The sequence below is a fragment of the Mugil cephalus genome, chromosome 8 (assembly GCF_022458985.1).
Source record: "Mugil cephalus isolate CIBA_MC_2020 chromosome 8, CIBA_Mcephalus_1.1, whole genome shotgun sequence".
Taxonomy (NCBI): Eukaryota; Metazoa; Chordata; class Actinopteri; order Mugiliformes; family Mugilidae; genus Mugil; species Mugil cephalus.
The window spans coordinates 27,656,390-27,681,230 of NC_061777.1; the positions used below are offsets into that span (position 1 = coordinate 27,656,390).

Sequence of the window (24,841 nt, forward strand, 5' to 3'; positions counted from 1 at the left end):
ACTGATGTCCAGTGGTAGACTCCTTTTAAAAACGATGTTTGTCCACACTTGTTTCAACATGTTTATTAGAAAAAGATAAACGATTGGAGCGCCCCCTGAAGCACTCACACTTCTCAACCGTCAGCATCGTCGACCACGCCTCGGTCTAGTGTAGGCTTAGAGCGCCCTCTACTGATACATCTGGATTTACCCACAACAATAGGAGTTAATCATTAAAACTCATTCAGAATATTTTGTGATTTTGTCAGCCTAATAGGCTATAGGCAGATGTCCCAGAACTCTCCATATGTTAACGACTGCACATTTTACCAATTGATCAGTGCCACATATGCACAGAGAAGCACCAATTGTGAATGAAATGGATACTGGGATGCCGAAAGTGAGAGAAGGCAGTGAAGGCACCGCGAGGCCGGTCAGACCGGCCAGATGAGTTCACGTAGCATAGATCTGGGATCAGTTTCCTTCCCGGCTAGAAACCCTGAGTTCAACAGGTGTTGGCAGCGACCGACAGGCACTGTTTTACTACCTGTTTCAGTGGGGGAAATCCACAGACAAAGTATCAGCTGGTAAGTGATAAACGTTTTCACGGGCATTGTGTAAATATATCAGGCTAAATGAGACAATACTTAATGAAATGTTTTGACAAGATGCTTTATACTAAACCATTATCGGTTGCTGGTAAATATGAAGGTTAGGTTGCACGATGAAATAGGTAGAGATAACGTGTAGGCTAGCATTTCAGTGTTTCCTCACGGAAAAACACCGACCAGGTTAGTCTCTGGGATCTGTTATAGGCCTAATATTCTCAGTGATTGTGTTTTTACTCAGGTGTACTTAATTTCACATTGATAAATTCACAGCCCTAGCTCATAGTCCCCGCCTCAGTTTCAAAGCCATAGGATGCATGTGACTCAGTTTGAGGGGGCAGAGGAGAGCAACAGGCTGTCTGTGCGCTGGAGCAAACTCTAAACACACAGTGAGCCCGGGTCCTTCAAATCCATATGACATGCTCTTTGTGGGACCAAGATTCTGCCATAATCTGAAGCTGCATTAAAATGTTTTGAAAGGTCGAAATAAAAATAAAAAAGTATACAAAAGTTTGAAATATGTTGGAAAATCTTGGAAAAAAATAAAATCTCTGTAAATATTATTTAGTTTATTATTGTTATTATTATTATTACTATTATTAGACTGAATGATTGACCATTTCTTACTTTCCTTGTGGTGGTTGGACTTGATTGCATATTCTGTCTAATAAACCGGAAAACGTTTTCTGTTCTCGGATTGTTTGTGATGATGATGACTATTATTAATGTTTATTTTTTTAGACAAAGCTTAAGGGTAAAAGTCACAGGCTTATTTTATCATTATTATAATTCCTTTTTTCCATATTCTTTTTATTCAAGAAAGGTAGAAGATTACAGGAAGCATTTAAGTAAAATGCCTTGAGTTGTGTTATCACTTTTCTCAATCAAACCTCTCCCACCCATAACACCCACGCTGCCAACAAACAAAACATAAATAAATAAATAAACTAATATATGAAAATAACATGAAACAATAATATAAATAAAAAATATATAAGTGATTATTCTAATTCTTGATGGTTTGGTTATAGTTAGATTATCGGTTCCTCATAATTTGACTGTTCTACATTATTTGGTAGATTTTTTTTCCTGTGTTTTCAAATGGTTCTGCACATGAGTGTATATATATGTATGTGTGTGTCTGTGTGTGTGTGTGTGTGTGTGTGTGTGTGTATAAAGAGTGCCTTTAAAGCGTTTCTAGCTATTGGCAGTAGACTGTTAATCATCTATGTTTGTCTCTGTAGTGAGAGGAAATCTGAGTCCCCAATGTCTTCAGGAGGAGTTGGCTCTGTCATCAGGTTCGACCAAGTGAGGGAGATCCCACATTATGACCAGGTCCCTGTGGGCTCTCTATGGCAGGACCCAAATCTTCCTCCATACCCTGTGCCATTGCATGGGACAATACCTGCCGTCAGTTTAAACCCACTACCCCCTCCTCCTCTACCTGAACAGCCAGCTGTTGGCCCTGAATCCTTCTGCTCCTCAAGTGACGATGAACCAGTGGAGGGTGACTGCGATGCCATGGACATTAAGCCAGTCCGCCGCTTCATCCCTGATTCGATTAAGAACTTCTTCCGTGGTAACAGTGGTAACCGTGGCAGTAAAGATTGGCCCGTTCCTCCACCTCCATCAACTCTACCTCCACTTTCTGCCCCCTCATCCATAAAGAACAGCAATTGCCACACCACGGCAGGAGTCCCCTGCTCACCCCCCAACTCCGCTCCCCCATCTCCTTCCCTTCCTGGCTCCTATCGGAATACTTATGGAGGCTCTGGAGGCAGCTATATCACTCAGAAAGAGCAAGAGGGGCTACTGCTAGGTGCTGAAGCCCTAGATTCTGTCTCTGCAGTTCCAACCAATCTCTCAGCCCAGACTTATCTGGAGCGAGTGGATGAGTACCACCAACGCTATGCCTATATGAAGTCCTGGGCTGGCCTGCTCAGGATCCTAGGCTGTGTGCAACTGCTTCTTGGAGCTGCTGTGTTTGCTTGTGTCTGTGCTTATGTTCATAAAGACAATGAGTGGTTTAATATGTATGGGTACTCACAGCCACAGCTTTATGGAGGGCTTGGTGGAGGTGCTGGAGCATTTGGCGGCAGTTACTACACAGGCCCCAAAACACCCTTTGTCCTGGTTGTGGCTGGCCTTGCTTGGATAGTGACTGTTATTCTGGTTGTTCTTGGAATGACGCTATACTACAGAGCTATCCTTCTAGACTCCTCTTGGTGGCCCCTCACAGAGTGTACCATCAACTTGGTCTTGGCCGTGCTCTATTTAGCAGCAGGCATAGTGTATGTGAGAGACACAACTCGAGGGGGGTTGTGCAACATGCCAGTCTTCAATAATGGTGTAAATGGGGCATTCTGTCGTACTGAGGCAGGACAAACAGCAGCCATCATCTTCCTGTTCCTCAACACGGTGCTCTATATCATTAGTGTTGGAGTGTGTCTGAAGTTGTGGAGGCACGAAGCAGCCAGAATGAGAAAGGAGGGGCTGGCAGAGGAGGTTAGTTTTTCTATACTTGATAATCAGTACTTGGTGATTACCCTTTTAAATGCATTACCTAGCTGTCACTTAACAATCACATCTAAAGGCCTAATCCCTACTGTCCTATTTTCACTTTCTGTTAACATATGTCATAGGTGATTCAGTCACAAGTGGACACCTGTGTGTTCACATCTGGCACTAAAATGCATCAGACCTTTATCAGATCTTAGTCTTGCTCTCTATATGCTAATAAAAGCCTGTGTCATTTGGGACAAAGTAGAAACCATACAAACTGCTGATGTCTGAAAACAATGGCTCATTATCTAACTCAGTTTCAGAAGCACCAACACCATGTGTGTGCTTTATGCTGATATGGAAGATTTTCACCATAATCATATACGTTTTGATATAATGTATTTATTTATAGCTTCGTCTTAAATGTAAGAGGCCTGCTCAAATTATAATTTGACTGCAGAAGCATCAATATGCAAAGCAATGCACCTTTCACCAACATCTTGGTTACTTTTGACTAAATGTGGTAACTTAACTGATCAGGGTTTCTTTGCATACAAAAACATAACACAAAGTAGTGTCTCCTATTAAAACTTTCTGAAGGGAAGTTGCATTTATGGGCAAGGTGTTTAACTCAATGGGAATATACCAATTAGCCACAACATTATGACCTAACAGGTGAACTAAATAACATTGACCATCTTGTGACAATGCAATGTTCAGCTGTGAAACTTTTGGACCTGGCATTCATTGAGAGAGAGAGAGAGAGAGAGAGAGAGAGAGAGAGAGAGAGAGAGAGAGAGAGAGAGAGAGAGGAGAGAGAGAGAGAGGAGAGAGAGAGAGAGAGAGAGAGAGAGAGAGAGAGAGAGAGAGAGAGAGAGAGAGAGGAGAGAGAGAGAGGAGAGAGGGAGAGAGAGAGAGAGAGAGAGAGAGAGAGGGAGAGAGAGAGGAGAGAGGAGAGAGGAGAGAGAGAGAGAGAGAGAGAGAGGAGAGGAGAGAGAGAGAGAGAGAGAGAGAGAGAGAGAGAGAGATGTGTGTATAAGAAATATAGATATATGTGAACATCTAATAAATAATAAAATGTCTTCCTCCTATCAATCGACCTAGATGAGAACCATTGGATCATCAATCCCATTATCTGCAGTGAGTATCATGGATGGATTTTTAAACAGTAATAGATTATATGGAGTATATGTAAACTGAACACATGGCTCTGCATCCACTGTAGCTGGGTTCATCCTCCAGGGCCTCAGAGCAGACTCCTCTCCCCACCATCCAGCCAGACATCATGGACACTGCAAACATTGCCTCAGTTGGCCCTTTGCAGGCGCTGGAGCCAGAAATCCTCAGAGGTCATATACCAGCTGGACACATCCCAAAACCTGTTGTTATAGCAGACTATGTAGCGTGAGTATTACCTTCGTGGTCACATTCGGAAAAAATGCATCATACACCCTAGGCAGGAGGGTTTGATTCTAGCATCACAAATATCTATATTTTACAAACTAAATAATTCTCCTAGTATGGATTTCAAAAACATTCCTAACTAAAGATTCATGACACCTAACATGATGCTGTGCACCTATCCTATAATCCTAAACTCCACAGCATGCATTAATCTGCCCAGTTGTCTGGGAACGAGCAATGTTGTCATCTTCAAGATCTCTGCCAGACACATTCAGCAACTGTGTGGAAGTGGCCAGTGTCCCAAGAAAATGTGTTTTACTCCATTTTCACAGGAAGTACCCAAGCATCCGCTCAGATGAAGAGCGGGACCAGTACAAGGCTGTGTTCAATGATCAATATGCTGAGTACAAGGAGTTGCATGCTGAGGTTCAGGCCATGGCCAAGAAATTTGAAGAGATGGATGAAATGATGCAGGCTCTGCCCTCCCGACCTTCCAGCCAGATGGTACATATCTAACTCAGCATCACACACACACACATACAAGGACATGCTTGGTTACAGACTGCATAACTACATCCAATAACATTGTAATTTTGTTTCAGGAAAAGGAGCGGATCAATACTATTTTAGTGGAATATCAGAGGAAGAAAGCTGTAAGTATACCATAAAAGTGTAACCATTATCCAAAATCCTATGTCAGCCTGTTATTTAAAGGTATAGTGAGCTTAAAACTATGAAAAGAAATGTTTACTTTTAAACAGTATGAGTGACTTTAAACTAAGTTTCCTTAAAGTTCTCAGACTTTCAGGGACAATTCCATTATAAGAACAGAAAGAAAGGAAATTGATTTAATTTCTTTTGTTTTTCTTGTCAGGACCCAACATATTTGGAAAAAAGGGATAGGTGTGAGTACCTAAAGAACAAGCTCTCTCACATCAAACAGAAGATTCAAGAGTACAATAAGGAATAATCGGTTGTCACACTTGCAAGTCGTACATAGTTTGCATATGTGACATCTATGTAAACTATACCATATGAAATATGTTCTGTTGTACAAAGCCATGTAGTGGGACTGAGGGAACTTAACAGGAGTGCAAGAAACAATAGAACATTTTGGAAATGTGATTTTTAGTGGTTTTCACATACATATGTATAAGAATATGGAAATGTCTGCTGTTTAACCTAACTAAGCAACCATAACCTCAGAAAGGAAACTACTCCATCAACTCATCATTTTAGGTGTTGCTTTGATCAACTTAATTTTGTACTTGTGTGTATTATACAAGAATGTGTGCATCAGAGTGTGAACAAGATGACATTCAAGTGCCCAGTTTAACATACTTTAACACACACTGGCCAGATGAATTTCCTCAATTAAGCAGAAGAGGAAGCAGATGTAAAACAAGGCTGAGATGAAGGCCTTAAATGAAGGCTACGTGATAAGAGTTACAGCAGGCAGAAATGTTTTAGGTTATCTTAAAAGAGTTTTTCCTGCTTTTACATTGAATTTCTTCTTCTAGCTTTTACATTGAATTTCATCTGTCATGTGATCTTTATTTAAAGGGACTAGCTGAGAATTTTCCTAAAGCTGCCCTACAAAATGTATTGTCTCTCACTCTTACTGTTACCCAAGTCACAATGCTGAATTTAATGTGTTTTTTCATTAGTCTTCTCTGATGTGTACAGTGTTACTGTATGTTAGATTCTGTATTTTATGTTTTTATAATATATGTATATATCAAACCACTTTGCCATTGAAGAATGTGTCTGTAATGTTGTATTTTGTCTTTTCTGACTTTGAAATAGCAAATGATATTAAATCAATCACATAGTTCCCTAAACTCAGTAAAATCAGAAGTATGGCATGTTCACTATTAATACTTTTGTTAAATTATCCTTGGTACAACAAGAAATGTGAGTTTGCAAAAGCAAATGTGTATTGTCATGATTTATATTACAAGGTTCAGGCACAATGTTGCTTAATTGACATGACTGCAATATTCACAAGAGTTTAGCTGATTACTCTGCAAAAGGCTGTGGCGAAAAAGTGTGGCACCTCTCTTGTGTCTGGTAGGTAGGTTGATGAAGGGTGCGACACTGAATCTTCATTCAGGGTAGAATAATTAGCATGAACAACAACACTGTACTATCGCAGTGCTCCATTTCAAATGGCATGCCAGTGTGTACACTCACCCTCCTGAAATGGCTGCTGCTGTGGCTTTCCTGTTAGACAGCATAAAGAACAGGTTTTCTTGCCCGAGGCGTAATGTTTTGCCAGTGACAGGTTTTATAACACTGGAGGTGTTTTTTGGGTCATGTTACTCAGCAGGGAATCTGGATCATTATTACAGTTTTTCATGCCTCAGGTTGCAGCATTTAAATCACAGATGATGCCTTGTGCAATTCTGCCACACCAGGAATTTACATATAAGAGTTTTATAAAATAACTCGTATTAAAAGCTTTTAGCTTTAAAACGAATTGTAAATAGTGTGTTTTTTTCGATCAGAAAATGTAGAGTTTTTAAGTTAATTACAGGCTACTGAAAATCAGTCTTTTTAAAAAAAAAACATTTTGGCAACCGGCCCACAACTGAAACTCGGAGCTCATAAAAACTCCTCAATGCTTGGGTGAAGTTTCTGGAAGAGCAAGCGCCACTCATGTTTTTTCCCCGTAAGTTTGGGTACATATAGTGGAAAAAGAGAGAACAGGTAAGTCCTGTATGATGGCTTGAGCTGGGAGAAGACCACGTGATGAGCATACACCTGTAGGGCGCGTCCCTTTGCACTCCCTGTGCGCGCGGTATGGATGGTTGCTGTCGCGCGCACAGTTTTGTTTATTACGTTCGTCACATCAGCGTCCTATTTAATCGAAGCAGACGGTTCGCCACACAAGGTCGGTTGATTTAATGCTTATTGGTAGATTTGGTGATGGATTGGTGGCATTGTTAAGTAACTGCTACAACTATACAAAATAGTTTAGCCTATAGGTTAGTTGGTATTGAAATGTTTCAAAAGACCTAAGAGAAGGATTCAGACTTGTAATTAGGCTTCGCCCGGTTTGCCAGTTATTTGTTTTTTGCCATTTGTTGAGCGCTTACTCTGGCCCTAATCGCCTTGTTGTTGGTATTTTTTACTCTCTGATAACCCAATATGATGAATGATTACAGTTTTGATTAGAATGAGTCCATTTTCCAGCTAGTTAGGTAATCATTTGGACCGGAACCACTTGTACGAACTAGCTCGACTCACTTTGTCTTATTAGTAACCTCATTTTGAAGCCATGCACATTCAGTTGGTTTGCCAGCATACACTTCTCCGACCAGTTGGTTTCACTACAAACAATCCTCCTTTTTGAAAAGGTCAGAAACATGAGCTCTCCATCCTGCTACTAGTTTTCTTTCCCTCTTTAACATTAACAAATTACCTTGTGTTTTGTTTGTATTGCTGACTGTGCTGTGAAGTGTTGCCTAATTATGTCATTTTATCTGTAAATTTATTTTCATTGGTGTGTCAAGATACTCAGTGTCAAAGTCAATTGAACTCATCATTTAATGGGAAATATGCATTCACAAATATGAGTAATATTATCTTAATCCTCCCATGTATTTAACATTCATTGTCTTTATTGTTATTGTTTCTATCTAGCTTTCAGTTTTGATAGTTGTCTTCCTGTGAGAGTATGTGAATAAGAAACATTTGTAAAATGCTTTTGAGTATTTAAGCACAAAATAGAATGTGCAAATGTATGGCAGGAGGAGATGAGCAATCAACACTCATTGTTGTTTTAAATGATGTGAAAATAAGACTCGCTGTTGGTATGTGGCATTGCAATGTGACACCATAGTCTGATGATGCACACATTTTTGATCCTCATGTAAAACCACTAGTTTTGTGTTTTTCTGCTTCCAGATTGAATGCCAGTTACCCTTCATTATGCCGAGCAACAAACACAGCCACCCATCACACCATCAGAGTGGTAGCAAACAGTAGGTTTATTTGCATTTGTCTCTCGCAGTTCTTATATTGATATGTTAGCTTTAGAACCTAGTTTTACATTCAAACTATTTCTTGGTTAACATCTACATGTCAGGGGAGCACAGTGGGCCAACAACATTTACGAACTGTTAGAATATTCCACAGTCAAAAATGTATTTATTTATTTATATCAGCATTTAGTCGTTTAGCATTAAAAGACATATGTTAAATGCTGCCTCACATGCACTGACCATAGCTCTCTTTTGTTGCAGCCACAGCAGCAGGCACAGACGCAGTGAGCACATGTCCAATCCAGCCTTTTCCTACTATTCAGGAAACAAGATGCTTCACTTCTATCGCTGGACATCACCACCGGGTGTGATGAAGATATTGTGTATCATCATCATCATAATGTGTGTGGCAGTGTTCGCCTGTGTGGCCTCCACCCTGGCCTGGGACTACGATATAGGCCTCACGGGTCTGGGAGGTGGAACTGGCTTGCTGCCTGGTTCATTTGGTGGTTCATTTGGTGGTTCATTTGGCGGTTCATTTGGCGGTGGGGGCCTTGCCAGTGGTGGTTCCTATGGAGAAACACAAATGGATCCCAAAGCTGGCAAAGGCTTTATCATTGCCATCGCTGGCATTACCTTCATTGCTGTGCTCATCATTTTTGTCTTGGTTATTTCAAGACAAAGTTCTGCCCGGTCACCCACATTCTACCTAGCAACTATCATCATCTGTGCCATCTTGGCATTTTTGATGATCATTGCAACTATTGTGTATTTGGTGGCGGTGAATCCAACAGCACAGTCCACAGGGTCCGTGTACTACAGCCAGATCCGTCAGCTCTGTTCCCAGTACCAGAGCCAGACCCAGGCCCAGGGCATCTTTCTCAACCAGTACCTCTACCATTACTGTGTGGTGGAGCCCCAAGAGGTGTGATGTATTAGTTTTTTGTTGTTTATTTTTTACCTGAGGATAAGTTTTGAGTCACAGGACATATATGGCAGTTCGTGGCTGAAAACAAAACTGTAGGTTGAAAAGATTAGATAAAAGCTTAAGGAATCTGTTAGGAATTAGGGGATTTGCATGGGATACAGATTAGACAGTTTTTGACACTTTAATGCCAGAACTAGCTAACCTTTATATTTTATTTGTGATGCGTCTTCACAAATAGCACATTTAGTTTAAAAGCAGCCTTTAGCTAGTAACACTGAAATTAGATATACATTGTTAGAGTTACAATTTAAACTAAAGCCATTGAAACTATTTATGCTTTCGCTGAATACAGAACAGAGCATCTGAACAAAGCACAGTGACTTTAAATATTAATATTACTTTACCTGTCTATTTTGTTTTGATGTACACTTTACAATTTACAAATATACCTACAAAAATCTGTGTTCCCCAGAAGAAATCCTTATTAAAAGGAGATATTTTGTTTACATGACAGCTAAAAAGTCTGTTTATTATGGAAAGTTGTCTGTAACTGTAGCAGTATATGTAGCAGTAGTTTTAGCTTTCATCTTTTTTACACCTCTCTGTTAACTATGCTACAAGTCTATGTAATGTGAGCTCACTGATGTCTTGTGGTTTCTGCAGGCCATCGCCATTGTCCTCGGCTTCCTGGTGTTTGTTGCCCTCATCATCCTGCTGGTGTTTGCAGTCAAGACCCGCTCAAAGATCAGGCGTTGGGGCCAGGAGCGCATTCTCTGGGAGGAAGAAAAGGCTGTTTACCCTGGGCACCACAACAGTGTTGGGGAGTGGGTGAGTCTTGACACTGTTTGTATGTCATCATCTGAGAGACATTTAATTTGGGCAAAAACCTCATCAATTAGACATCCCCTTTAGTCAACCATTTAATACTATACTAAGTTCATTAGGTCAGTTAAACAAAATCAAATTGTAGTTCAACAGTTGATTTAAAACAAAACCTAAACTAAAACTAAAGTTTTATTTATATAGTGTCAATAACAATACAAACTGAGTTAAAGATGCTTTAAAGAACAAGCACTAAAGGCAATTCTATTCAAAATACAACATTGTGAATCCCAATTAGCCCCCAACTTAAGTAATTGTTGTAGGATGTAATGATCAATCCCAGGCAATTATAAAAACTGTCTGTCAGGATGTTGTTGCAGCTATTCAACAACAGCATGTGGTAGAATCGCTCTCTCAACAGTCCTATCAATATAGAATTTAACCGCCACTTAAATATAAGCATGTATTTCAAAGTGAACTCAATTAACCCACCAACAGTAAATATTATGCCTCAGTGCAATCAGTAAAACACACCAAATCAAAAAACACATAATGTGATTCCTTGCTTAGTTATTGTATTGATTTTACATACTGGGTTTAACATAATGTACTTCTAACCCGCTATGTTATGGCAGATTTTGTTTTAGTTGACAGATGAGAAGTGATGAAAGTGCATGCGTGTCTGTGTGTACTTAAAGCAATGTGGACCAGTGCAGGATGGTTACTTCTGCAGTTTCTGGGTGTGGTTGGTTTACCAACTCTTAGTTTCACCATCATGTGCCATGCTAGATGGATATGCCCTCTTACATTTCCAGAAATGGTGTCATCATAATTTGCCCTCAGAGGGCTATGACAAAAGTGAATACATTAAGTCATAAACTACTTTAAACAACAAACTACATAGCTCTCATTCCAAGTGTCTAAACCTTCCAAGAAGTGCATTTCAGCAGTTTCAGCAAATGCTGAGAACTATTGTCCTCGCCTTCCTGTTGATGGTATCGGTGGCATGGAGAGAGAAGTAGAGGAACCAGTTGGTCTTGGTGAATAACTTAAACAGCCAGAATGTTCGTCATTTGGAGAGAAAAGGTTGCTTTCAGCTTAAAGTGTTACTCATATGAGAGAATAATATGTAGTCCTGACTGAAACCTCAGTCAAGCAATTTAATAGAATTTGTCGTAGAAAATGGAAATTTGGTCATTTACACATTTTTGCGCGTGGCAAAAGGAATAACCCACGATTAAAACCATGTGTGGCAGGAAGTGGGTTTGAGGCTTCACAAGGCCGACGAAAGTCACTTCAGAATCTGACCTGGAAAATGTAAATACTGGAATAGTATGAATATACATTAAAAGATAACCAATCCAAAATTGTTTGCTTACAATAATGTGTAAGAAAATGGTCTAATGTTTCTGTTTCCATAGAACCCAGTTCATGTTCAAATCTGAACCTTCTCTGCAACAAGACAATGAGTCTCAATGAGTTTCTTTAGCTTGGAGAGCAACTAGCTAAGAGAAATGATAATAAAAAAAAGGTATTCTAGCCTCATAGTGTCTATAAATGCTCTTGTTTATAACAATGAGTCCGTTACAACTCTGTGAAACAGCACCTCCTTATGGTGGGTTACAAACATGCTACCTTCAAAATAGTCCATTCATTTCTGTCTTAAATGAGTCCCATATTTTACATGTTTTTAATAGCAGCACCATCAAGGTATATCTATCAGAAAGTTTGGGAAGTTCAGAAATGCGGGTAGAAATATGAGTTGTCCAAATTTAAGCAGCTGAAACCAAGATATTTAGAGATTTGGTGTTTTGTAAGATTCAGTGTCCAAAAATACTGAACCCATGAGGCGATGAAGAAGTTGGGCCTTCTCTGTTAGCCTCTGAATGCTTATCTTGTTGTCAAGGTTTGTACTATTAAGCAAATCTTATTTTGTGAAAGTATCCCTTTAAAAAGACTGTTTATTAATCAACAGCAATTTCAGAACATATGCAGTTTGACCAAAACTGAAATTCAAACTTATGTAATGACGAACCTTGTTTTTACTTCAGGTCAAAAATGTGTCTGGTGACCCCCAAGTTCTACTCAACGACCATAATGACCAAGTTGGGGGGTCTAGAGACTATCTAGACCGGCTGGACAGAAAGCCTCTTTACCTACCAGGGTAAGCTATGTATCATTCTGTGGAAAAAAAATCTTATTTGTATATGTGTTTTTTCTTGTTTTAGTTTGTTGATCTTTTGAATTTACTGTAATCTTTCTGCTGGCGCTGATTTGAATCTCGTCTGTCGTAGTTAGGATGTAAGACTCATTACATAGCAGTAAAACAAACTGATGAAATGAAGGAAATAAGCAACATTTTTTTTAGTTACTCTGAACTAAATATACTGAATTATACTGTACAGTATCAAGTATGTCTTGCCTGCCAAACACCATGCATACCATATCAGCACACAGATGCTGGTTGGTGATTCCTCGCCTATAGTGAAAAAAATAATTAAAAATGGCATATCAATAATACAGGTGCAGTGGTCACATCAGGTTCAGGGATATAACCAGCTGGCTGGCCATAAGTGTACATAGTGATAGTCTGCAGGATAATACAGATACTTCCAGTTAGTGGCACCAGTTTCTGGTTATTACAGAAATAAGTCAAGCAAGTTTCTGATGGGCTTTACCCACAGAGTTTTCCTATTTAAACCTCAACTTCCCATCAGTCTCTCAGAACTAAAGAAGCTACTCGGATGAGTGTCGGAACATCTTCAAGAAATTCAAGTTGCTTTTCTTCAAATGCCTTTTGGATTTGTTGAATATTATCATTTGGCAAAAGTTAAAGTTTGAAACATGTTCTTCATACATACATGTCATGATACATTTATAATTTATTGAAATTTACAAATTTACATTTCTAATTATGTGAAAAATGTGTTGAGAGTCATATGTTCCTCAGTGAGGGTCCAGGTGGTTGATGTAGTGTGGAGCCATGTTAACACCATTGTCTATTACTTGACAAGGTTGTGATTATATACACAGAGACTCTGACATCAGTAGCACTGTGGAGGGTGTGAGGCCAAAGCTAAAGGACTATGACACTGGAGCGGAGTCTGGTGATGACCTGGAGGAGGAGGACTTCAGTGTGTAAGTGGCTGTGATGGGAAATTATAGCACTGTTTTTGCCCTGAAATTATATGTATTTCGTCACCACAAATGCAAGCTTTGCATTCCTAGACAATATAGAAAAGTATGAAATTTGATTCTAGTAATTTGAAGGTTACTGTTGCAGGCTGGATAAATATGGAATGAAGTAATATGTTATGGATAACAACGTTGTTTCCACATTGGCTGCTATCTAAAATTCAAACTTTTTAACAATAAATGGAACAATTGATGATTGACATTAAAATGTCATCAATATCTCTTTGTATTGTATTTGACATTTTTGTGATATTTCCACATGGCATGCTGAGTTGAAGCTGAAATTGTTTTGTGTGATCCCAGTGGCCTTTGTCCACAGAATTTTAATATGTTCATCCTTGAGTCCACATGGACATCTGTGAATAATGTTGAAGACATTTCTCAAGGTGTTACTGAAATATCATGGTGTTAAATGATTTGTAAGAGCTGCAGTACTTAGAGCTGCAGTCTTCTGTAGCAAAATGGCATATAAATATATATATACATGGAATGCAACATGCATGTTCACAGTTAAAACCATTTACATAATATCTAGCTGTTTGTACTGAAATGTCAAAGGTTCTGAAAATTCTATAGAGAACTCTAGCAATTTGAGTCTAAGACAGTTGGGAATCCAGCTATTTGTGTGAATGCTACCAGATGTGTCTGATTGAGTTTATTACCTACTACATAATAAAATGGCCAAATTAATTTCATTCATTCTGTCCTTGTCTGTAGTTTATTTCCGTCCATTGTGGATGAGCAAGAGCGTCTAATCTACAAACGGGAGTTTGATCAGGACCACCGCGAGTACAAGAGCCTGCAGGCTGAGCTCGATGGCATAAACCAGGACCTGGCGGACCTGGACAAAGAACTGAACCAACACCCACAGGGCAGTCCCCTCTTCCTGGTAAGAGCAACAGTGCCAGTCTCTTTAGAAGTGAGACAAGTCATCCCACACTAAGGGCCTGTTCAGATCTTGCATTAAGATCTGATTTGGGTGATCCAGTCACTTGAAAGACAGATGTGAACACACCCAGAACACACTGAGATCACATTAGAGAGATCTGATTATTATATTATTATTACCAGAGCTTGCAGTGCATATAGAAATTTATGATTTTAGGTTTGTGTAGGTCTAACTAACGTCAGGACTGAGATTAATAAATAATAACTTAACATTAATGTAAGTCTGAACTTAAAGTCAATACTCTGGAGCAGCTATAGTGATCCTTTTACAGACATAAGCAGTTAAAATATTCTACTGCACCCCATGTGATGTCAGCGTTTATTTACATACAGAGACTGAGATTAGATCTGGAGACGCATGTTAATGCCAGGTCTGAACACATGTACTTCAAGCTGGTCATTTGTGTTTGATCAGATGTTTCATAATGAAACACACCAATCAGGCATAACATTATGACCACTTTCCTAATATTGTGTAGGTCTCCCTTGTGCCACCAAAACAGTTGTGACTGATCAGAGAATTGACATGGTCCTTCTGAGAGTGTCCTGGGTATCTGGAAACTGAATGTCATTAGTAGAGGTCTTTGGGTCCTTTGAGTTGAGAGGAGGGGCCTTTTTGGATCATCTCACAGATACTTGATCAGTTAGGGGTCTAGTGAAACTGGAGGCCAGGTCAACACCTTGTGCTATTCTTTGTATTTTCCTAATGTGTTTTTGTGTGTGTGTCTGTGTCAGGCTGCATGCTACTGGGGATGAATGCATCCCAGTTTCCTGCAGAACATTGTTTCAATAAACAAGCAACATCAAGTGTTGCATTAAATTCTCCAAGATCTTGTATTGATGATGGTCTGACCACTGCGTAAAGCTTTCTCCAGCACGTCCCAAAGATTCTTAATGGGGTTCAGGTCTGGACTCTGTGGTGACCAATCCATAAGTGAAAATGATGTGTCATGCTCCCTGAACCACTTTTTCACAATTTCAGCCCAATGGATCCTTTAATTTTCATCTTGGAATATGCCCATGCCATCAGGGAAGAAAAAAATCCATTGATAGAATAACCTGGTCATTCAGTATATTCAGGTAGTCAGCTGACCTCATTCTTTGGGCATAATGTTGCTGAACCTAGACCTGAGCAACAGTAGACACTAGGCATGCTGGGAGCATCACTTCATCTGCCTCTCTTATTACCCTGATGCCCCATCACTCTGGAACAGGGTAAATCTGGACTCATCAGACCACATGACCTTCCTCCATTGCTCTATAGCATAATCTTTATGCTCCTCAACAAAGTGAAGCCTTTTTACCGGTTAGCCTCACTGATTAGTGGTTTTCTTAAGGCTACACAGCTGTTCAATCCCAATCCTTTGAGTTCCCTTCATATTGTATTTCTGGAATTACTTTCACTATTAAACATAGCCTTGGTTCTACTGTTGTTTTTCTTTGATTTGATTTTAGCAAATGTTCAATTGATCACAGATCACAATCAATCAGGATTTTATTCCGACCACATTTCTTCCTTGAAGATGATGGTTCTCCACTATCCATTCAGTTTTTTTTGTATAAAGCATTGGACTGTTCTTAACCCAATTTTAGTAGTTGCTGCCTCAGTTTCCTTACATTTTTCTCTGCTTGATGCATGCCAATTAGAAGAACAAAGTTGTGTTTCATTCTGAGATATGCACTTCTAATTAATAACCACTCTTTCTCTTAATGTCAGATCACCATGAATGAATACACCAAACTGAAGAATCTTAAGAAGGTAAAGTGTATACACAGATATCCAACAATCATTTTCTGTACAGTGACGTGTAGTTCTGAATATAAGGAGGACAACTTGTGGATCAAATTTAACTCTTTGATTTTCATTCTTTATAGTCCCCAGACTACCAGATTAAGAAGAAGAGGTGTAAATATCTCAGGGCCAAGCTCTCACACGTCAAGAGAAAGATCAGTGAATACGACCGTCGACCTTGAACCTTTACCTGTTACCTGATTTATGCATGGAAAGAATCAGATCTGCAAGTTCCCACCCCACTGTTTGTTACAACTCAACACTATACTATAGTGACCACTTGTTGCATCTACATTGCATTTTTACGCTAATCAATATGATCTGTTTCTACAAGAGAAGTGGTGGAAATTAATATTACTACCATGTTTGATCAACTTTTCTGCCTCCAAGTTTCATGAAGAACTATTTTGATGAATAACAAGGTTGTATAAAATACATGATATTATGCTTCTCTCCTGAAGATAGAGAGGGAGAAATGTGAGATTTTTTTTTTCTGTGCTGGTGTTAATAGAGCAGTTGTGGTGCTTCTTTTATATCTTTTTTCTCGAGAGGCACAGGAAAAATGAACCATGAATTTGTTTGGCATCGTGAAGTCTTATCTATTGTAAATATTTGTTTTTAGTCCTTAAATTGTTCTTTTATAAACTTTTCTTTAATTTCATGCTGTTTTCTGTAAATGAGGACAAATTCTGTCCTTCGATTATTATAGACCTGTTTCATGGTGGATATTAAAAGGAAAACTGTCACTTGGCGTTTAGTGATTTCTCTGTGTCCTTTAAACTTGTGTAATGGCTGTAATTGATTTGAATGAGTTTAATTTCTACTTTCTACTACTCTCAAAAGTGGTGAAACAATTCTACCACCTGCTGAAATACTAATGAAAAATTATCATATTAGACAAGGATGCGTACACAAATGTTGCCCAAGATTGAGATCTTGGCAGACAAAATAAGAATCCATACAATAAACTCTGGCATACATATTAAACACTGCATTTTCTCTATACAATCACTTAAAGTCAAAAAGACTCTATTCCTATTTTTCTGAAGCTCATCAAAAGATTTGGCAGTATTTTGCTGCTTAATCTGATGAGAAATTGGTTTCAATAGTTTCAACTCAGTAAGAGTTAATAGTTTTACTTTGGAATTCAAATTGCTCATAAATAGGGAGAAATTTTACAAGCCAAATGGACACATGCAGCTCCAGGTCGGAGACACTGTGTTTTTGTTGAATCGCTCACAAAATTCACAAAATTTTACAGTGTATGAGCATATATGTGTATGTGATGTCATACAAAAATTCAATAAAATTATTTGAGAGAAAAAAAAAAGTGAGGTTAAAACAGCAAATACAAATGTATTTCCTGTTACTGTGTGTAAAATACCATATTACAAATAGTGACACTGATAGCTGAAAACAGGACTATGATGGTCTTTCATTTCAGATGTAGTGGATGTAAGTAACTGATACCTGATAGTAGAGCAAAGAAAAAAATAAAGTGAATAAAGTCTTGTAAGAGATTTCAGATCTATGTGCTTTGTTGTCTGTGTCTCTGCATGTAAAACAGTTAGAATTTCGGCATGCAGAAATAAGACGCTAGTGGGCATTAAAACGCCCTCCAGCGTCAAAACTGCCAAAAGTCCCAAACAAAGAAGAACATCGGATAGTTGTTTTCTGAGCGCACGTTTCCCACCGGAAGATAATTTATGTTGCACGAGCGGCGTCAGTAAGGTATTGTTGACTGTTTTTGTCAAATTCAGGTTGTAAATTGTATGAGAAAGTTTACATGATACAAACTTCCCGCTGTCTTTAGTTGGCTGACTCTAATAGAACTAGTAGAATGCTTTGTTTAAAAAAGTGAAGTAATCGCAAGTAGTGAAAACACGGGAGAGCTCATTTAAAATAATCACACAATCAATGCCCATATTAACTGTATGAGCATCAAGTAATTTTCTCGAAGTATTTAGCAATAGTTAATGTCCACAATGAATGTCCACGATACTGGATATTTTCTGTTTCTACGGAGTCATGCCAAACTCGATTGGGTTAGCATGCAACTAAATGATACCTGCCTTATTTTCTTTGCTGCCTGTTTGGTGGATCACAATAATTGTGGAGTCATTAGTGTATTGTGTCATGTAGTACTCGGCATGTTAACATTTCACAAACCAGATTTTAATGTAGTACGCGTGTACTTGCACTTGGTGGTGGTACCGCGAACATAAGTTGACAACAAAGGAAGTTAAGAGTCAGCGTCTCATTTTATAGTCGAAAGGCAACTGAAAACGCTTTTCACATAGACGATGGTGAAGTAACGGAGCACGCCGTTGTACCAAGTAGATGAATGAAAGCGATATAACAAAACAAGACCTGCCTAATGAACATCCGTAAATTAAGAACAGCAAACAAAATATGCCATCAAAGTGTAATTTAAAAAAAGTTACCCATGTGTGTCCACCACGTATCCACATGTGGACAGATTTGTTGGATACCCTTAATAAAAACATACATGGTCACTGGCATAACTTGAAATGTGGTTTAACAGAATAATTAAAAACAAACTAATGAAACCCACCTGGACAAAAATGATTGTATCCCTGGGAAAGCTTAATAAACTAAGATGTGTACTGTAATTAGCATCACAGGTGTCTTCAAACTAGCACTGACGTCCCATTTAAAGGTGAAAAATAATCACTTTGCTGTGTTATTATTAGTTTTAGGGTGTGTACCACACTGAACATGGACCACAGAAAGCTAAGGACAGAGTTGTCTCTGGAGGTTAGAAAGACAATGATAGACAAGCATGTTTAAAGGCAAGGAGAAAGCCATCTCCAAGCAGCTTCACAGGTAGAAACCAATCTGGAAAGCTATCTCGCAATCGGATATTTGTTGCCCCGGCCTGTCACGTAACAGTGTGAACTTATGTACAGTTTCGTTTCCAATAACTTTTGTTAATTGAAACCTACCTTTCTAGAAGACACAATGGATGAAGAACCAGAGAGAACCAAGCGCTGGGAAGGGGGCTATGAGAGAACATGGTAGGACTGTTAATCTATGAGATACTTATCTTGAGTTAAACGTCCTTATTTGGTGCAACATCATTAAATATGTATATTGCTGAATAGGGAGGTTCTAAAGGAGGACGAATCTGGCTCCCTCAAAGCCACAGTGGAAGAGATCTTGTATCAGTCCAAAAGGAAAAGGTGTGAGTGTATGCACATACGTAAATATGTTAAATTAAATCATTAGTTGTTATTCTCGAGTTTACAAAAACACATTTGATCTGCTTTTACACTTCACAGGATCATAGAAAGCCATGGGCAAGTGAAGCTTGGAATGGTGAGTGTCTCTAGCCTGCATCTTAGTTCCTAAGGAACTTTGTCCTTCACTCATTATCTCTACAAACCCAAGGTAACAAAGGTGTCACATCAACATGTGTGCATTTGTGTGTGTGTAACACAATTGTTTATCCATCAAGCATCCATCAAGTGGCATGTGGGGATTAGTACAGTGGCAGAGAAAGCAAATGCAAAGAGACAAAACACAAAGAAAGAAAGAAACATCAATACTACTCTAAATCAGAATCAGAAAAGACTTTAATGCCAAGTATATTTGTACATACAGTACAAGGAATTTGCCTTGGTGTTTGTTGCATAAACATACAAACAAAATAAAATTGTAAACATATACACACTCGTATACAAAAAATATATACATCGTATATACAACCACAAGAACAATGAATAACAAAAAACATAATTGAATATATGTGAGTATAATAAGTACTCAGAACACTGAATATATCATTAAGTACAGTTAATAGCATTAGTCTTGTTTATGATGTCTTAAATTGATAAGATAATCAAAAGTACAAGACTCATAAGAAATCAGGCAATCAGAAGGTTAAAATAAAAATAGCAACAAACTCCAACACCACTGACTACAAAACAAGTGTCACCAACAACAAAAGTTATTTCTGCTTCTGTATTTGCTGGTGTCGTGAGGATTTGTAGGATTTGTGATTTCTGTCGCATATTTTGTCAAATGAATGAGGATGTTTTCTTAATTTGCTTATGTTATGCCTTTTTGCATGTGTTTACCGAAGTTGCAGTATGTTGAGTTTACTTGACCGCAGTGTAGTTTGTTTTCAGGAAAATAAAACTTGCAAAAACATCAAGTTGTTGAAAGATGTCCTCTGCTTTAGATGCGTCACCTCTATGTGGTGATTGACTGTTCACAAAGTATGGAAGACCAGGACTTAAAGCCAAACCGACTCACATCTACTTTAAAGGTAAATTAGATTGATCACATTGTACATCAGCAGCTGCATTATTATGAATATCTGTAAAGAGCCATCTTCTTTCTTGTTTTCTCTTCAGCTGATGGAGGCTTTTGTTGACGAATATTTTGACCAAAATCCCATCAGCCAGGTTTGTTCTGAGTTCTGTGTGAAGATAGATGTTATAATTAAGTTTCTTGACCGATGTAAGTGTCTTACGGGAAATCTAAAGACACCAAGTGTAGGTCTGCACAATGTTGTAAGAACACAGGTACTGTAGGATTTTGCAAAAAATTATTTTTCCTAAAATCATGCACATATCTCAGGGATTACCTCTCATTACCTTTTATGGAATATTTACTGAGCTGATACTATGCTTATCTTATACAATCATCCATATACAGTTAAGCAATATGACTCTAAAAGGAGTTTCTCACCAATAGTGTACAGAGCATTCAGCAGGCTGCCAGTAACTGTTATGTAATCTTACTACATGACTTACATGTTCTCAGGTGGGCATTATTACCACGAACAACAAAAGGGCTGAGAAGCTGACTGACCTGGCAGGTGAGGATCACAAAATGTCAATCTCAGCGATCAGTGTAATGCCTAAAGTAGTGCTTACTACTACCTTCCGCACATTGTTTTTCAATACATATTTATGCGTATTTTGCTGGTGTCTTTAAGTGGATGGTTTGGTGTCTTAAAATGGGATTGGATGAGTTATTTATCCGTGGTGAATAATGTTGGGCACTCCAACTTGGAGAAACACAGAGATGAACTGCTGTAGACTCAACAACAACACCTAAAAGAAAGCCGAAAAAAATGGTTTAAGTGATCACTATATTTAGAATATTATCACTCCTTTTCCTTTCTGACAAATATCCAACATATGTCAGTTGGGATCCAAATGGACACTGTTTAATATAGGTGATAAACTTAGTATGGATAAGTACAACCACTCCTCAAAGAAACTAAACAATCTCAATTAGTGTAGTTAGCTCAGGCAGCTTTAATGATTTAATGATGTGTTGTTTGGTTTCATCACCAGGGAATCCAAAGAAGCACATTGCTTCTCTGAAGAAAGCGGTGGACACTGTATGTGCAGGAGAGCCATCACTGTACAACTCTGTCAGTCTGGCTATACAGACCCTCAAGTACGATCATCAGTCTCCATATGTTAAATATTGTCCCTTGTGTTTAAGTAAGTGTCACTCAGCTGCTGTCTGTCTCCGTACAAAGGCACATGCCTGGACATACGAGTCGGGAGATCCTGATAATCCTCAGCAGCCTCACAACGTGTGATCCAGCCAACATATATGAGCTGATCAAGGTGAAGTCATTCATCATATGCTTTTCGTTTGGTACACTCATCACCATTTGCTAATTAGTTAGTTGTTACATAGTTCCACTACTAGACCTATTTCTGTCAATTAATTTCAACATATGACATTTTTGGTCTCCTTCTCATTCCCATGCTCCAAAGTCAATATGTCCGTTTTAATTTATATATATCTGTGTTCCTTCTCTGTTAGACCCTGAAGTCTCTTAAGGTGCGGGTGTCAGTAATTGGTCTGTCAGCTGAGGTCCGGGTTTGTACAGTGTTGACCAGGGAGACAGGCGGCACGTACCACGTTATCCTGGACGAGAATCATTTCAAAGAACTGTTGATGCTGCATGTCAAACCTCCTCCAGCCAGCTCCTCCTCTGAATGCTCTTTAATACGCATGGGTCAGTATATAGATGTCTGTGAAGGTTCTCAGTCATCCAGGTCATGGTAATACAAAAAGCGTTGAATAAGGTCAACTGGACTTGTAGAATTTCTTGAAGACGTTCCGCCACTCATCCGAGTAGCTTCTTCAGTTCTGATAAACTAGTGGGAAATTGAGGTTTAAATAGGAATAAACTCTGTGGGTAACACCCACCAGAAACTTGCTTGACCAGAAACTGGGGTCACTAATTTCCATAATGGCTGGACATGTTCAAAGACATGCTCATTAGGCTAATTGGTGACTCTAAATTGACCCTAGGTGTGCGTGTGAGATAGGCTGGCAACCTGTCCAGGGTGTACCCTGCCTTTCGCCTGATGCCAACTGGGATAGGCTCCAGCAACCCCCAAGACCCCAGTGAGGATTAAGCGGAATGGAAGATGAGATGAGATGAATGCATTCTAATATAAAAGTCCTCTACTGAATGTTTGCACTAAAACTATGTTGAAATAATAGTTTGTGGTGCTGTTAAGCTGGATTGAATTCAACACTAGAGTGTTTCTATTATTTACCCTAACCACTGACCAAAACAGGGTCTTCAAAATAATAGAAACATGTCGGTACAACACAACAAATGCTGAATTTTATTGCTTTCATGAAGATATGATTTACAGCTATATGTTATATTAGAATACATCTGACGTATACAATGATATTCAAGTAACAATTATGTAACAAATATACAATCTGAAGAACACAGCTTCTGCTAGACACAGAGACCATGAGATCAACCCAATCTCATGACTGTGAAGTCTACTGAGTATTTGCCTCAAACCCACTTCATGTGAATTCTGTGCTTGTTCAGGTTTTCCTCAGCACACTATTGCCTCTCTGTCTGACCAGGATGCCAAGCCTTCATTCAGCCAGTCGTAAGTAGCAAACTGTGAGATTTAAACCCTGTTGACAGGACTGTGTGCTTTTTTAACACTACTACTGGTGTTTGTCTCCCAGTCATCTGGATAGTAGCAGTAGTCCGTGTTTGTCTCTGGGAGGTTACTTCTGTCCGCAGTGCCACGCCAAGTACACGGAGCTTCCTGTGGAGTGTAAAGTCTGTGGTACGTCCAGTGGGTCTGTGCATGCGATGGTGATCGTGAAACATTTTTGCTCATTATAGCAAAAAAAGTACTACACTATAGTTCCTTGTGTTGTGTTGAAAGCACTGTGTGTAGAAGTACCATAGGTTGAACTGGTGTTTGTGTGGTCTGTTGTCTCCCAGGTTTGACCCTGGTGTCTGCCCCCCACCTGGCCAGATCTTTCCATCACCTTTTCCCTCTCCAGGCTTTTATAGAGAGTCCTGTGGAGGAGTTCCACGGAGACAGGTGACTCTGATATATTTATACTCTCAAAAACTTCCATGGATAGTGAGTCACCATAAATGTTACACTGATATATATATATATATATATTATTTATTTTTATTTATTTTATTTTTTTTTTCAGGTTCTGTCAAGCATGTCAAGGGGATCTGAAAGATAAAACTGTAAGTATGAATGTCTGGATATGTAGAGGCCTTTCTGGTAGTGGAGAGATGTATTCCCACTCACACTTCTTGAGTTACATAGAGATACTTGAAGCTCAGATCCTTTGAATATCCAGAAATTAGAATTTGATATAAACATATAAACTGAAAATAAGAGACACTATTAATTGCATGTTTATACTCTGGTCTGAAAGTCAGGTTATGCTGACCACTGCTGAATTCATTTTGACAATCTGTCTCATGACAGTCTTTATTTACTTGCTCTCTCTCGTTTTGTCTGTGGGCTTCTAGATATTCACCTGTCCATCGTGCTGTAGTATATTCTGTGTGGAGTGCGATCTCTTTGTCCATACTTCACTGCACTGCTGCCCCTGCTGTGTTCACAATCACACTGCTCCCTGAAGTTGAGAGGCAACTGTCTGACACAGACTACGACTACAGTCTTGGTGGTCATGTATTTGGGTTTGTATTTTACTCAGACTTCCAGCATTGACGAGTGGCTCATTGTATTAGTGTTGTCTACCGTTGATAAGATTGAAACAATGCACATTTGAAAGGTTTAGAATTTGAAGATTGAAAATATGTGTTCCATTTCATTGATCCCTATTGGTTTAGAGTGAAGCAGACTCATTCTTACTTGTGAGACTTGTGAGAAATGCGCTGCACTGTGTGCTATATAACCTGCAGTTATATAGCACACAGTCACCAGTTTACATATCTGAAATACTTTATGTGAAGTGTTTAAATGCAGATTTTTACTAAAGCTGTAACTGTGTCATGACAGCTTTTTTTGTATTTGTTGCAGTACAACCATTTGTATGTTGCATAGTTTTGATTTTGGGTGTTAAAGCCCCCTCACACCTAATTTGTTTAACTTTATAAGTTACAATTAAAACCCACAACCAAAGGATATTTCCATGTTCATTGTAATTGACTTGACTCAGTATGTTTGCATGACAGAGCTACTTTTTGAATGTTATTCCAGATAGATAGATTTTCATTTTAAATATTTAGGGATATATGAGTTAGGCTTATGGGGGGCAGAGAGAACTGCTCTAAAAGCCAGGAACTGGGCTTGATTAGATCAATATTGGGTTATGGGCGTGTGGTGTATGGATCTGCAGCAACACATTCCTTAAAAAGTTGGGC

The 24,841-nt window shown here is 38.9% G+C and overlaps 2 protein-coding genes across 2 annotated transcripts; both read left to right on the forward strand.

The window, feature by feature from the left end:
- The first annotated feature begins 402 nt into the window (after nucleotides 1–402).
- Nucleotides 403–16,910, forward strand: LOC125012068. Its single transcript, XM_047591679.1, has 16 exons — nucleotides 403–566; nucleotides 1,832–3,092; nucleotides 4,194–4,229; nucleotides 4,315–4,493; nucleotides 4,826–4,997; nucleotides 5,096–5,146; nucleotides 5,368–5,461; nucleotides 7,250–7,386; nucleotides 8,403–8,479; nucleotides 8,741–9,404; nucleotides 10,071–10,235; nucleotides 12,281–12,393; nucleotides 13,263–13,367; nucleotides 14,142–14,313; nucleotides 16,090–16,131; nucleotides 16,248–16,910. Exons 1-16 carry the CDS (start codon nucleotides 427–429, stop codon nucleotides 16,344–16,346), a joined length of 3,507 nt encoding a protein of 1,168 aa, XP_047447635.1. The 5' UTR covers nucleotides 403–426; the 3' UTR covers nucleotides 16,347–16,910.
- Nucleotides 16,911–17,794: 884 nt separating this feature from the next.
- gtf2h2 (general transcription factor IIH, polypeptide 2) lies at nucleotides 17,795–24,604 on the forward strand. Its single transcript, XM_047591399.1, has 15 exons — nucleotides 17,795–17,895; nucleotides 19,139–19,202; nucleotides 19,290–19,367; nucleotides 19,467–19,503; nucleotides 20,369–20,455; nucleotides 20,544–20,594; nucleotides 20,956–21,010; nucleotides 21,495–21,600; nucleotides 21,686–21,776; nucleotides 21,979–22,174; nucleotides 23,018–23,081; nucleotides 23,164–23,267; nucleotides 23,429–23,531; nucleotides 23,653–23,692; nucleotides 23,984–24,604. Exons 2-15 carry the CDS (start codon nucleotides 19,147–19,149, stop codon nucleotides 24,092–24,094), a joined length of 1,179 nt encoding a protein of 392 aa, XP_047447355.1. The 5' UTR covers nucleotides 17,795–17,895; nucleotides 19,139–19,146; the 3' UTR covers nucleotides 24,095–24,604.
- The last annotated feature ends 237 nt before the right edge of the window (nucleotides 24,605–24,841 follow it).

Coding starts and splice junctions, on each gene's coding strand:
- LOC125012068 (XM_047591679.1), top strand. CDS start 427: ATGAGTTCACGTAGCATAGATCTGGGATCAGTTTCCTTCCCGGCTAGA. Junction 5,462..7,249: donor TCAAGAGTACAATAAGGAAT/AATCGGTTGTCA, acceptor CCACGTGATGAG/CATACACCTGTAGGGCGCGT. Junction 9,405..10,070: donor GTGTGGTGGAGCCCCAAGAG/GTGTGATGTATT, acceptor TGGTTTCTGCAG/GCCATCGCCATTGTCCTCGG.
- gtf2h2 (XM_047591399.1), top strand. CDS start 19,147: ATGGATGAAGAACCAGAGAGAACCAAGCGCTGGGAAGGGGGCTATGAG. Junction 19,504..20,368: donor GGCAAGTGAAGCTTGGAATG/GTGAGTGTCTCT, acceptor CCTCTGCTTTAG/ATGCGTCACCTCTATGTGGT. Junction 23,082..23,163: donor AAGCCTTCATTCAGCCAGTC/GTAAGTAGCAAA, acceptor TTTGTCTCCCAG/TCATCTGGATAGTAGCAGTA.